This window comes from Somniosus microcephalus, chromosome 5 (assembly GCF_052327205.1).
Source record: "Somniosus microcephalus isolate GS21.2 chromosome 5, FLI_Smic_1.0, whole genome shotgun sequence".
Classification (NCBI taxonomy): domain Eukaryota; kingdom Metazoa; phylum Chordata; class Chondrichthyes; order Squaliformes; family Somniosidae; genus Somniosus; species Somniosus microcephalus.
The window spans coordinates 117,072,966-117,087,624 of NC_140991.1; the positions used below are offsets into that span (position 1 = coordinate 117,072,966).

At 44.9% G+C, this 14,659-nt stretch overlaps 1 protein-coding gene across 10 annotated transcripts in view; it reads right to left on the reverse strand.

Annotated features, from left to right (window-relative positions):
• Nucleotides 1–14,659, reverse strand: part of tns3 (tensin 3) — a 532,570-nt gene that overhangs the window by 178,737 nt on the left and 339,174 nt on the right. For all 10 annotated transcript variants that reach the window (XM_085988093.1, XM_085988094.1, XM_085988102.1 and 7 more), the window contains 2 exons: nt 4,679–4,743; nt 3,207–3,290 (listed from right to left, as the gene is read on the reverse strand). In XM_085988093.1, the coding sequence (XP_085844219.1) occupies nt 3,207–3,290; nt 4,679–4,743 (149 nt within the window). The remainder of the gene's footprint in view (nt 1–3,206; nt 3,291–4,678; nt 4,744–14,659) is intronic.

The following is a 14,659-nucleotide window of genomic DNA, read 5'->3' on the forward strand; positions in this document are numbered from 1 at the left end:
CAGTTTCACAAATGTTATTCAAGTAAAGCTTCAAAACAGCAACCTGCTTCTCGAGGAGTTATTTGAATGAGTGTTTAGCTGGCTGGATAACTGGATAAGAGTACGTCTAATGAGACCAGTACACCACCACTTACAAGGCACAAGTCAGGAGTGTGATGGAATACTCTCCACTTGCCTGGACGAATGTAGCTCCAACAACACTAAAGAAGCTCGACACCATCCAGGTCAAAGCAGCCCGCTTGATTGGCACCTCATCCACCACCTTAAACATTCATTCCCTTCAGCACCGGTATACCATGGTTGCAGTGTGTACCATCTATAAGATGCACTGCAGCAACTCGCTAAGGCTTCTTTGGCAGCACCTCCCAAACCCGCAACCTCTACCATCTAGAAGGACAAGGACAGCAGGCACATGGGAACACCACCACCACCTCCAAGTTCCCCTCCAAGTCACACACTATCCTGACTTGGAAGTATATCGCCATTCCTTTTTCGTCGCTGGGTCAAAATCCTGGAACTCCCTCCCTAACAGCACTGTGGGAGTACCTTCACCTCACGGACTGCAGCAGTTCAAGATGGCGGCTCACCACCACCTTCTCGAGGGCAATTAGGGATGGGCAATAAATGCTGGCCTTGCCAGCGACGCCCACATCCTCATGAATGAATTTTTATAAAACTGTCCCCAGTGGGTATGCACCACAAAACTGCCCTAAATGACAATAAATGCATTGAAGGACAGGAGAAAAGGAGGTGGGGTGGCCTTATTAGTAAAGGGTGAAATCAGAACAATAGTGAGAACGGATATTGGCTCAGAAAATCAAGATGTAGAATCAGTCTGGGTGGAGTTAAGAAGCACCAAGGGGCAGAAAACATTGGTGGGAGTTGTCTATAGGCCTCCAAACAGTAGTGGTAATGTAGGGGATGGCATCAAACAGGAAATTAGAGATGCATGCAAGGGTGCTACCATAATCATGGGTGACTTTAATCTACATATAGATTGGCCAAACCAAATTAATGAGGTGATCTCATTGAAACATACACAATTCTTACAGGGCTTGAGAGGGTAGATGCAGGGAGGATGTTTCCCCTGGCTGGGGAGTCTAGAACTAGGGGTCACAGTCACAGAATAAGGGGTTGGCCATTTAGGACTGAGATGAGGAGGAATTTCTTCACTCAGAGGGCGGTGAATCTTTGGAATTCTTTGCCCCAGAGGGCTGTGGAGGCTCATTCGTTGATTATATTCAAGACAGAGATCGATAGATTTTTGGATATTAAGGGAATCAAGGGATATGGGGATAGTGCAGGAAAGTGGAGATGATGTAGAAGATCAGCCATGATCTTATTGAATGGCGGAGCAGGCTTGAGGGGCCAAATGGTTTACTCCTGCTCCTATTTCTTAGGTTCTTATGTTATAAACCTGTCCCAATTATATTGAGGGGTGGAATCCATAACTCAAATAAATGCATGCACAACCTTCAATCCTCTAATTATTTCAGTGTCACAAATCTAGACTTATTTCTGCCAAAATTGGTATACTAATGACAATGCTAAGAGGTCACTAAAATTATCCTGCCAGCACTTAATTTAGTGCCATAACAAAACAACATGCTTCCACTTCTATTTGGCATGGGAATTCTTAAGAGCTTTCACTTCCAGATTCTAGCTGAGTCTGAAATTACCCAACGGGACAGCTATCCATTCAAAATGATGAAAATGAAAGATACAAAAGAGCCCATTATCAAGATAGACCAGCATTCTCAAATAGTTCATTCAATAAAAGTGTATTTATTTATTTCACTCAACACAAATATGTATGTAAAATACTCTCCATCGCACAAGTGATTGGCTGGGCATGTTACACCTTAAAACTGAGACGACAACCCGATACGAGAAGAACTTGGAGCATTCACTTATATTCAAAAGTGCCACCAAACTGAAAAACTGTTCCAACACAACAGATTTAAAATATATAAACAGGAATCTCCATGCCGAGCAGTAGGTCCCAGGTTTGATCCCCCACCTGTGCCGAGGTGGCTGATCTCGGCTGTGGTGCAGTGCAATAGCAATGTTACAAGCCTCATTGTCCAGAAAAAGTGGCTCTCTGTTCCTGACTACTATGCAGCACTCTCGGGTAGAACTTTGAGTATCAAATTCAGCTGTGATGTTACATTCTCCCCATCCAACAGGTTTCCAACATCTACTATCAAGGTTCACCCAAGACGAATCATTCAGGTGAGGTATGAAAGGCTGGCAAAACACATGGAATTGTACTGCAGCATCAATTAATGTTTTGATAGATCAGAAAAAATGACAGGGGGGGGGGGGGGGGGGAGAAAATAATTAAAAGTAAAACCCGAGATGAGATTTTCTTGTATCTGCTTTTTAACCATTACATTTAGTAAGTTCACTTAATTTTTTGAAATAAACAAAGGGTCTGTAACTGCTTCTCTCACCTTGCCACATGAATATCAACAGTGTTTATGAGGCACCACCGTATTACCGTGACTGTCTGAGAACTATTTCTGTTTTTTGTTCTGAACCATACCATTTACAAGTGTTCTTGTTAGATGAAATAAACTAGTGTCGAACAGCCTGTTTCTGTGCTGTAGATTCTATGCAACAGACTGCAGATCAAACTTGGGATCTTCCTGGTATGTACAGCTCAAAGATGAAGACTTTACCTCTAAGTCATCAGGGCAGCTCTAACATCTTTTCTTAATTAATTTTCATTTAGTGAGTATTAAAAGAAGCAGGAAGAGAACTTTAATAGTCCTCCTGAGGTCATTTCAGTTGCCTCTCACCACTCTCCAGATGTGTGCAATTGCTATAAATTGAAAACCCACTTAACAGGGATTAAGATAAAATCAAAGATCAAAAATGTAAATTTATTTTAGCAAAATTTAATGTCAACTGCTTTAAAGAATAAAAACGTATAGTTAATGCTTGAATTGCATCCACTCTGAATGTATCTTTCTTTACAATGAAGCTGTGGGGATAAAACTTCATCCTGGCTGCTTGATTCGCTGCTGCATGAAATTCTGGTTTGGGTCAAGACGGAGTCTTAAATTTAGTTCTTCATCTCCACGAAAATGATTTTCAAGATAGCACTAAAATAACTGATTTATTAGCTCATACTATCACCAAATCTTTAATAATAAATAAAAAGAACTCAATTGGGCTCACATAAGCCAACTGCACAGGCTTACCGCTTTTGTGATGGCTGCATTAAGGCAGAAACTTTGTCATCATAGAACTTCTTCATTGCAAATCTGTCAAGAGCTTGATCAGCACTGTAACAAACAGTTTAGATGAGTGAAATGTTAAGAATCAGCAGTTGACAACTCAAGGCAAAATGAATGCTTAAGTGACAAAACAATTACAAAGTCAGAGAGGCTGTTCAGATAGACAGCAGAAAAACTGGAGAGTTAAGCAATTTGCGATGTTCTGGATATAAAGTGGCATAGGTGGATAAAATAGTGGTGGGAGTAGTTTATAAGCCCCCTAACAGTAGTTGTAGTGTCGGGTACAGAATAAATCAGAAATTAGAGGTGCATGTAACAAGGGTAATACAGCAATCATGGAGGACTTTAATCTTCAAATAGACTGTGCAAACCAAATTTGCAGTAATAGTGCAGAGGACAAGTTCATGGAATGCATACAAGATAATTTTCTAGATCAGTATGTCGAGGAATCAACTAGGGAACAGGCTATTTTTGGTCTAGTATTGTGCAATGAGGCAGGGTTAATTAATAACCTTTATTAAAAGGAGCCTCTGGGGAGCAGTGATCATATTATGATAGAATTTTATGTTAAGTTTGGAAGTGATTTAGTTAGGAGTGATTTAGTTAAGTCCAAAACTAGGGTCTTAAATCTAAACAAAGCAAACTATAGGAAGCTCTCTGGTATCCGGCACCGACGGGACCGGGATGGTGCCGGTTAATTAAAAATTCTGGATGACAGAGAGGGTTATCTACCGAGGCTATTTATAACAAACAAAGAGTCAGACTCCTGTTATTGAGGTGTTCGGACTTCTGACAGTGCCAAGAAGCCGAGTAGTGGCAGTTTGGAGAACTACCCCCACTGACTAACTTGGCCACTGCGGGAGACTCAGACTCGGACTTGGCAACATTTCCGGTTATTGAGGTGTTTTTGGAGTATGAATTTTGCCGGTTAATAGAGAATTCCGGATATTTAGGTGCCGTTTAAACGAGAGTTTCCTGTACATAGGTATGAGAGGCGAGTTGGCTAAGGCAGGTTGGGAAACTAGATTAAAAGATGTGACGGTAGATAAACAATGGCAAACATTTAAATAAATAATTCATAGTTCACAACGAATATACTTCCCTTAAGGAATAAAAACCCCACGGAAAAAATGGTGCAACTGTGGCTAACAAGAGAACAGGTTATTTGCTTGCCTGCTAACTCTCTTAGCAGGTGTCTGTTGTGCAGCATCAGGTAAGCACTGAAGGGAGTAAAACTGAAGGGAGAAAAACTTTAAAATGAGATTGGAGAGGTGGAAAGAGGAAGCGAGCATGATTAATGAGTTCTACAAGCAAACAAAAAAAACTTTGCACTTGCATTTCAAAATTTCAGATAGGAAAAAAAGTGAGCCTTTGCAATCATAAAGACTGCACAAACTTTAGCAAACAAAGAGCATCATTCAATTTGAGCTTGTTACCTTGCAGAAATATTGGTGAAGTGCATGTACGAAGAAATAACCACTCCTATTCTCCCTTTGCCTCCCTAGAGAAAAGAAAATACACAAGTGAAACAAAGTTTCTGATTACCATCCCAAAAGGAAGACCACAAAACAAGATGCGCTAGCGGCTTCCACCATTTGTTACAGTGATGTTTACAAGATTAAAGGAGCATGCACAAGGTCAAGCTGGGAGATCTTGCTTACCCACGTTCAACTGTAGATGGAAAGTTTGTCACATGAACGTGCCTTTCACAACAAGATTATGAAATAGAACAACAGTCTGCACCATTACAATGATTATTATAGAACGAGAGTCAAGCAAAGCACTGAGCATTAATTTGCAGTTAAATGAATAGCTGATTTCCCAGGAAAGTTAATTCACCATTATGAGAAGCATTGCTAAATTATAGTTGACTTTGCTTTTTTTTTGAGTTGTAATAATTTAGAGATTTTATGCCACATGTCCAAGTGTTGGCCTGGAAACACGTTAAAACATGTAATCTAGACATGAAAGTATTCACTTAACTGAACAACATTAAATGTTAACTGATATTAACAGGACTGAACATCCAAAGCCTTCATTCAAAGCAAAGAACTCCCACTTTAACACAATTAGAAATGAGCTGTTAGCTCCAGATTCTGGGAAATAGCACCATTTCTAACCCCATGTGAGGTGTTTGTAATGTATATACCTTTAAGGGGGGGAACCATCTTTTACAGCTCATGTATACTGCAGTACTGGCAGTGACCACACCTGTATATAGCACTGAGTAGTAATCTGTACAGATCAGTTGCAGTGTGAGCCACGTTGGGTAAACACCTGTTGTACCGTTCTCCGCAGTCTGTGTCTTATTATACCCGGACACAACATTGGCGACGAGGCAAGTTCGAACCTACCTGCAACTCTGCATCACCTCCCGGGGATTCGTTCCTGGAGATCAGTGGATTGGAGGTCAAGGCCAGAGACTCGGGCGTCGACCACGGGCAACCGCCCAGTCATCCAGCAGAGACTCGAGAATTGCGGGGGAGGCTGTCGAGAGCCAGGCTTGGCTTTCCAGTCGAGGTGGTCCAGCGAAACGGGCTGGCAACAGGTAGTGCGCAGATCCTTCCCGGACAGCGGTGGGATAGAGCCCGACCAAGCGGCACAGCAAAGGGCCAAGCAGCGTCGACAGGGGAGAGAGAGGGCAGAGCACACAGGGCGCAGCCGGTGTTCAGGGGCCGAGCAGCGTCGGAGAGAGGGAGAGAGAGACGCGCAGAAACCCGCGAGGCGCCACCATTGCCACGAGGGCCGCCGAGAGCGGCATTGGCAGCAGCGCAGGAGAAGCACGCGAAACCTACAGGGCGCCGCCATTGCCACGAGAACCGCCGGGAGCGGCGTCAGCAGCAGTGGGGGAGGAAGGAAAGTGCGGGAGACGCCATTTTAAGCCATTGGGAGACGCCATTTTAAACCACACCCAAAATGCCGAAGAGTGGCAGTATCACCGCATTTGACAATGAAGTCGAAGATTGGACTACATATGTTGAACGAAGAGGTGTACTGCAAGGCAAATGAGGTGTCAGATGACAAGAAAGCGTCGGTATTGTTAAATTTAATGGGTGCAAAGACGTATGGTTTATTACAAAATCTAGAAACCCCAACGAAGCCAATGGAAAAGAGTTTTGAAGACATAGTAACGATACTAAAGGAACATTTCAACCCCACACTGCTGCTGATAGCAGAAAGATTCAAGTTTCACAAACGGAACCAGCATAAGGATGAAAGCAATGCTGATTATTTAACAGAACTGCGCAAACTATCGAAACACTGCCAGTTTGGAGCGGGACTGGCACATACCTTAAGGGACAAGTTTGTGTCTGGGCTTCAAAGTGAAGGAACCCAGAAACGGCTTTTATCTGAAAAGGACCTTACGCTGGAAAAGGCTTTCAGCATTGCGGTATCATATGAAGCAGCAGCACGGGGTGCTGCAGAGATACAACAGAGACCGCAAGAATATGGCACAAACGAAATGTCATATGGAACAGAGAAGAGCTATCACTGCGGCAGAACAACACATGACCAGAATGATTGCTGGTTCAAAGACAAAGTGTGCAGACAGTGTGGAAAACTAGGACACATAGCATGAGTCTGCAGGTCGGGAAAGAAAACCAGCAATAAGAAACCTACCAAAGGAAAGTACAAGAAGGTACATAAGATGACGGAGAATAGTTCAGATGAACAAAAGAGTGTTAACGACTCCGAAAGCAGGGAACTGAGTTGTCTGAAACTACATAATGTGATCACAACGGAGGATCACCGAACCATTTGGGTCACTCTCAAGTTAGCAGGAGTCCAGGTAAAGATGGAATTGGACACAGGATCAGCCCTAACAGTCATAAACCGACGGGACTACGAGCGGCTATTCTCACACATACCCTTGAGAGACACAAAAATTATTTTGAAGACGTAGACGGGGCAAAAAGTCTACCCCAAAGAAAAAATAAGGGTGACCGTTATATATAACGGTAAGGAAACACCAAAACTAGACCTGTATGTATTGCAAGATGGAGGACCACCATTACTGGGACGTGAATGGATCCGGAAAATACAACTGGATTGACATTCCATACAGGCACTGACTGTGGCTGACAAAAAGGATGACGACGTCACACCTGGACGACTGTCAAAGATCCTAACTGACGCGAAAGAAGTGTTCCAGCAAGGACTCGGAACACTAAAAGGCATGACAGCGACGATTAAAATTGAAGAAAACGCAAGCCCAAAATTTTTTAAGGCCAGACCGGTACCTTATGCGATCCGCCCAGCCGTCAAAGCAGAGCTGGAGAGTCTGGAACGTTCAGGTGTACTGTCCAAGGTAGACTGGAGCGAGTGGGCTACACCCATCGTCCCTGTGATGAAAAAGTCGTTGAGCAGCACGCCTGAGGAAGGTTTGCATCTGTGGGGACTTTCAGGTAACAGTGAACCCGGTCCTTCACACCGTACAATATCCACTTCCGCGGATTGAAGATATTTTCGCCTCGCTATCTGCAGGGAAACGCTTCACTAAGATTGATCTGGCCCAGGCGTATCTGCAAATGGAGGTAGAAGAAGCATCAAAAAATACCTCACAATCAACACCCATAAAGGTCTCGACCAATACAACCGGCTGGTATTCGGGGTAGCATCAGCTCCAGCTATTTGGCAGAGGGCAATGGAACAAGTCCTGCAAGGGATCCCAGGGACCCAGTGTTATTTGGACGACATCCTGGTCACGGGCGAAAATGACAGTGATCACTTTGCCAACCTGGAGCAGGTGCTCACTAGATTGCAGGAATATGGGCTCCGAGCTAACCGCCCCAAATGCGAATTTTTTAGAAAACAGATCTCGTATTGTGGCCACGTTATCGATCAAGAGGGGTTACACAAGTCCCCAGAGAAGATTGAGGCAGTAGTGAAGGCTCCAGCACCGGAAAATGTCTCACAACTGAGGTCGTTCCTCAGGCTGGTAAACTACTACCATAAGTTCTTGCCAAATTTGTCTACAATACTACACCCACTGAACACCCTACTGCAAACTGGGGTGTCATGGAAGTGGAGTGATGAATGTAGACGAGCTTTCCAGCAGAGCAAAACACTAATCACATCGAAAGGGGTATTGGCCCATTACAACCCGGCATTACCAATTCGGTTGGCATGTGATGCGTCACCCTACGGCATTGGAGCGGTGCTGTCGCACAAATTCTCGGACGGCTCAGATAGGCCAATAGCCTTTGCGTCACGATCACTAACCTCAGCCAAGCGTAATTACGCCCAGATTGACAGGGAGGCCCTCAGCCTAGTGTGGGGAGGGAAAAAGTTCAATCACTATCTGCACGGGCAGAAATTCACCTTGCTGACTGATCACCAGCCTCTTGTCTCCATTTTTAATCTGAAGAAGGGCGTTCCGGTGATGACTGCGCAGTGACTACAAAGATGGTCACTTTTTCTAGGGGCGCACCACTATGAGATTGAATATAAGGGCACGAAACAGCATGGAAATGCTGATGGGCTAGCACGCCTGCCACTGCCTACTGCGGAGGAAGCACCAGCAGTGGATCCTGTCGAAATATTCCATTCGACTATAGTTGAATACCTACCGGTAACTAACGCTTGTATCAAAAAGGAAACCCGAAATGACCCAACACTGTCTCGGGTATATGATTTGACGGTGAAGGGATGGCCAGCACATGGCGACTCACTGTTGCCAGCATTCTCGACAAGGAGAGAACAGCTGTCAGTGTGCCGGGGGACCTTGATGTGTGGATCCCGAGTGGTAATTCCACCCAAGTTAAGGGATAGAGTGCTCAATGAGCTTCATGAGGGTCATCTGGGAGGGGTAAAAATGAAAAGCCTAGCCAGGGCTTATGTGTGGTGACCGGGAATCGATAAACAAATCGAGGACCTGACCAAGAGCTGCTCAGGATGCCAGAAAGTCCAAAATGCACCACCACCGGCCCCTCTACACCCATGGGAGTGGCCCTCATCTCCATGGCAACGAGTGCATATTGATTTTGCTGGTCCATTCATGGACTCAATGTTCTAAATAACCGTGGATGCACACTCGAAATGGCCTGAGGTCATCAAAATGTCCTCCACCACCACGGAGAAAACTATTGCAGTCCTACGGACCATTTTTGCCAGGAATGGCTTGCCAGAACAGATTTGCTCTGACAACGGACCACAGTTTGTGTCCGAAGAGTTCCGGAGGTTCTTGAAAAAGAATGGGGTAAGGCATTACACATCCGCCACAAATGGATTGGCTGAGAGGTTCGTCCAAACCTTTAAGAAGGCAATAAAGGCTATGTACAATGACAACATTCCGCTGCAGCACAAGGTGGACAATTTCCTGTTCGCCTACCGGAATGCGACACATGCAGTCACCAACCAGGCCCCAGCCATGATGTTCTTTAACCAAAGGTTAAGATCTCGCCTGGATTTGCTCAGACCAAACGTACGAAGAGATGTTGAGAGTAAGCAATTCCAGCACATCCATGAGAAGCCGACAAGGAGCTTCAATGTAGGGCAACCAGTCTTGGCCCGCGACTACCGAACAGAAAAATGGCAGCTAGGAACGATATGCACACGGCAGGGCCCACTAATATACACAGTGGACGTTGGGGAGAGCATCGTGAGATGCCATGCTGACCAGATCCTAGAGTCACAGGAACAAGTCAACCCCATGCCTCGCCCATACGTACCTGGTGATGAACCCGACGTACAGGTCGCATCTACCCCAGAAACAGTGGCATCGGAAGCTGATGAACCAACCGACGACAGGGGGGCAGAATCGCCTCCGCACCAAGAGCAAGACACTCGGGAAAGGCGCGATCCAGAAAGGATCAGGAAGCCTCCCCAAAGACTGAATATATAAATAGACTATTTTCAGCTAATGTTGCATGTTAAAAGTGTTAATTGTAGTTAGTTTGATATTTAATTGTTAAATGAGTGTTATGGTACTGTTAATCTAAAAGGGGAGGAATTGTAATGTAACCTTTAAGGGGGGGAACTGTCTTTTACAGCTCATGTATACTGCAGTACCGGCAGTGACCACACCTGTATATAGCACTGAGTAGTAATCTGTGCAGATCAGTTGCAGTGTGAGCCACGTTGAGTAAACACCTGTTGTACCATTCTCCGCAGTCTGTGTCTTATTATACACAGACACAACTGTTCATGAGATTTTGCCTCAAATCTCTTCCTATGTTAAAATCAGAGCTTCTGGTATTTTATACTGGTCAGACTTAATATACCTCTGAACTTAACTACTTTCCCATGCCAAACTAAGAACCACACCAAAGCAGGTAGATGCAGTCTTTGCACTAACAAAGAATTGTATTCGATTAATTTTTCCTTCCATTAAGCTTCTCCCCTCTTCTAAGGTGCTGGCTTTTGCTGGGATAAAGCTCCTAGGGTGGTGGTACCTAGCTCAAATGGCCATTCCTCATGTGTGAAACTAGACAGCAAGTGTCTGCAGGTTATTTGACCATGGGTGTCAGCAGAGCTGAGCCTGCATTCTTATATATTTTAATACTCACTCACATCCAGCAGTGGTTACAATCAAAAGTGGGCATGATGGCTGATTCCCCCCCGCTCCCCTTCCTTGACTGGTGTGCTGAAGCCAACTGATATCAGCTAACAATGTTGGGATGGCTGAGTATCCAGAGGTGCTTTAGTCTACTAGGCTAGCAGGGAAGCCCTTCTCCAAATTTTTGGATAAATCTACTGTCTAGTTCCTTCTAAGTATAATGCTTCAAAGTAAAATACAAATCTAAGACTACAATTACCCCACCTTTCGTATGTTTGAAACTTTCAACACAATCACTGTACAGCTGACTGTACGAGAATGCATCTGAGCAAAGCAGAACAGTTTGGAAGTATAATTACTTTCAGTAAAATATATGCTTCCACTGAAAGTTATGCAGCTTTATTTGAAATGGCTCATAAAATTGCTAATTTCTGACTGCAGACTGACAATCTGCCAAATAAAAGTATTAAATGTATATATAATTTAGAAAAAAGTGAATTGACTTCACAGTGAGCCATGTGCAAATTGGCGTAGGGAGGTGAACACGTGGCTGAAGGAGTGGTATGGGAAAGAGGGTTTCCATTTCAAGGGACACTGGCACCAGCATTGGGACAGAAAGGAACTGTACCGTTGGGGCGGGCTCCATCTGAACCGGGCTGTGACTAGGGTTTTCGCAGAAAGGATAAATAGGGCGGACACAAGGACTTTAAACTAGTAACTGGGGGCGGGAGGGGGGTCTCAAGTGGAAAATGTAGTGTAAATAATAGTTCAAAAGCAAACGAAAGGGAAGAGAGTAGGGTAACAGTAAGAAATTGTGCTTTAGGCACTACAGGTAAAGGGAAAACTAAAAAATGTAAAGTGGTAAAACCAGGAGAGGGAAATAAGAAACATGTGAGTAAAACATTAGAGCTGAAGGACAGGCTAGGACGTGTGGCCCAAATAAGCGCTCTTAATACAAACGCACGGAGTATAAGGAATAAATTGAATGAACTGCAAGTACAAATTCAACTTGGAATGTATGACATGATGGTCATTACTGAGACATGGCTGCAAGACGGTCAGGACTTGGAACTAAATATACCAGGTTATAAGGTCTACAGGAAAGATAGGGAAAATGGCAGAGGGGGAGGAGTAGCCTTAGTGACTAAGGATGAAATCACTTCAATGGTAAGAGAGTATATAACGAGAGGTAAGCAGGCAGTGGAGGCTTTATGGGTATGGTAGAATAGCAGTTATGATACTGGACTAGTAATGCAGAGGCCTGGGCTAATGATCCAGAGATGTGAGTTTTAATTTAAATTCAGTTAATTACATAAATCTAGAATAAAAAGCTAGTATCAGTAATGGTGACCATGAAACTATTGGATTGTTGTAAAAACCCATGTGGTTCACTAATGTCCTTTAGGGAAGGAAATCTACTGTCCTTACTCGGTCTGGCCTATATGTGACTCCAGACCTATAACAATGTGGTTGACTCTTAAATGTCCTCTGAAATGGCCGAGCAAGGCACTCAGTTGTAACAAACTGCTAAAAACAACAATAACAAGAAAAAAAAGACGGACCACCTGGCATCAACCTAGGCAGTGGCTTCGGACTAGACAACAGCACGCCCAGCCCAGTTGACCTTGCAAAGTCCTCCTCACTAACATCTGGGGAATTGTGCCAAAATTGAGAGTGCTATCCCACAGACTAGTCAAGCAACAGCCTGACATAGTCATACTCACAGAATCATACCTTTCAGCCAATGTCCCAGACTCCTCCATCACCATCCCTGGGTATGTGCTGTCCCACCGGCAGGACAGACCCACCAGAGGTGGCAGCACAGTGGTATACAGTCAGGAGGGAGTGGCCCTGGGAGTCCTCAACATTGACTCGGACCCCATGGCTTCAGGTCAAGCATCGGCAAGGAATTCTCCTGCTGATTACGACCAACTGCCCTCCCTCAGTTGATTAATCAGTACTCCAGTGGAAGCAGCATGCTATAGACAGAGCTGAGCGATCCCACAATCAACAGATTAGATCAAAGCTCTGCAGTCCTGCCACACCCAGTCGTGAATGATGGTGGGCAATTAAACAACTAACGGGAGGAGGAGAAACGGCTGAGCGCACTGGATACAGCAAAAGCTATGGGCCCTGACAACATCCCGGCTGTCGTGCTGAAGACTTGTGCTCCAGAACTAGCCGCCCCTCTAGTCAAGCTGTTCCAGTACAGCTACAACACTGGCATCTATCCGACAATGTGGAAAACTGCCCAGGTATGTCCTGTCCACAAAAAACAGGGCAAATCCAGTTCGGCCAATTACCGCCCCATTAGTCTACTCTCAGCCATCAGCAAAGTGATGGAAGGTATTGTTGACAGTGCTATCAAGTGGAAATTATTCACCAATAATCTGTTCACTGATGCTCAGTTTGGGTTCGCCAGGATCACTCGGCTCCCAACCTCATTACAGCCTTGGTCCAAACATGGACAAAAGAGCTGAATTCCAGAGGCGAGGTGAGAGTGACTGCCCTTAATATCAAGGCAGCATTTGACAGAGTGTGGCATCAAAGAGCCCTAGTAAAATTGAAGTCAATGGGAATCAGGGGGAAAACTCTCCACTGGCTGGAGTCATACCTAACACAAAGAAAGATGGTTGTGATTGTTGGAGGTCAATCATCTCAGCCCCAGGACATCGCAGCAGGAGTTCCTTGGGGCAGTGTCCTATGCCCAACTATCTTCAGCTGCTTTATCAATAACCTTCCCTCCATCATAAGGTCAGAAGTGGGGGTGTTCACTGATGATTGCAGTGTTCAGTTCCATTCACAATTCCTCAGATAATGAAACAGTCCATGCCTGCATACAGCAAGACCTAGACGATATTTAGGCTTGGGCTGATAAGTGGCAAGTAACATTCATGCCACACAAGTGCCAGGCAATGACTATCTCCAACAAGTGAGAGTCTAACCATCTCCCCTTGACATTCAATGGCATTACCATCACCGAATCCCCCACCATCAGCATCCTGGGGCTCACCATTGACCAGAAACTTAACTGGACCAGCCACATAAATACTGTGGTTACAAGAGCAGGTCAGAGGCTAGGTATCCTGCGGCAAGTGTCTCACCTCCTGACTCCCCAAAGCCTTTCCACCATCTACAAGGAACAAGTAAGGAGTGTGATGGAATACTCTCCACTTGCCTGGATGAGTGCAGCTCCAAGACACAAGAAGCTCGACACCATCCAGGACAAAGCAGCCCGCTTGGCTGATATCCCACCCACCACCTTAAACATTCACTCCCGCCACCACCGGCGCACCATGGCTGCAGTGTGTGCCATCAAGATGCACTGCATCAATTTGCCAAAACTTCTTCGACAGCGGCTCCCAAACCTGCGACCTCTACCACCTAGAAGGACAAGGGCAGCAGGCGCATGGGAACACCATCACCTCCAAGTCACACACCATCCTGACTTGGAAATATATTGCCATTCCTTCATCATCGCTGGGTCAAAATCCTGGAACTCCCTCCATAACAGCACTGTTGGAGTACTTTCACCACACGGACTGCAGCAGTTCAAGAAGGTGGCTCACCGCCACCTTCTCAAGGGCAATTAGGGATAGGCAATAAATACTCGCCTTGCCAGTGACGCCCACATCCCCAGGAACAAATAAAAAAATAAGAAATAGGAAAGGATTTAAGACTGTAGTGGGAGTTGTGTATAGGCCCCCTGGTAGTAGCTGTGAAGTGGTAGATTGTACAAATGCAGAGATTAGACAAGCATGTAGCAAAGGTAGAGTGGTTTTAATGGGGGATTTTAACTTTCATATAGGTTGGGATAAACAGACGAGCACGTGTCAGAAAGGTAGTGAATTTCTTGAGTGTGTCTGAGGTAGTTTTCTGCAACAATATATCCTAGAACCAACAAGGGGGTAGGCCATTT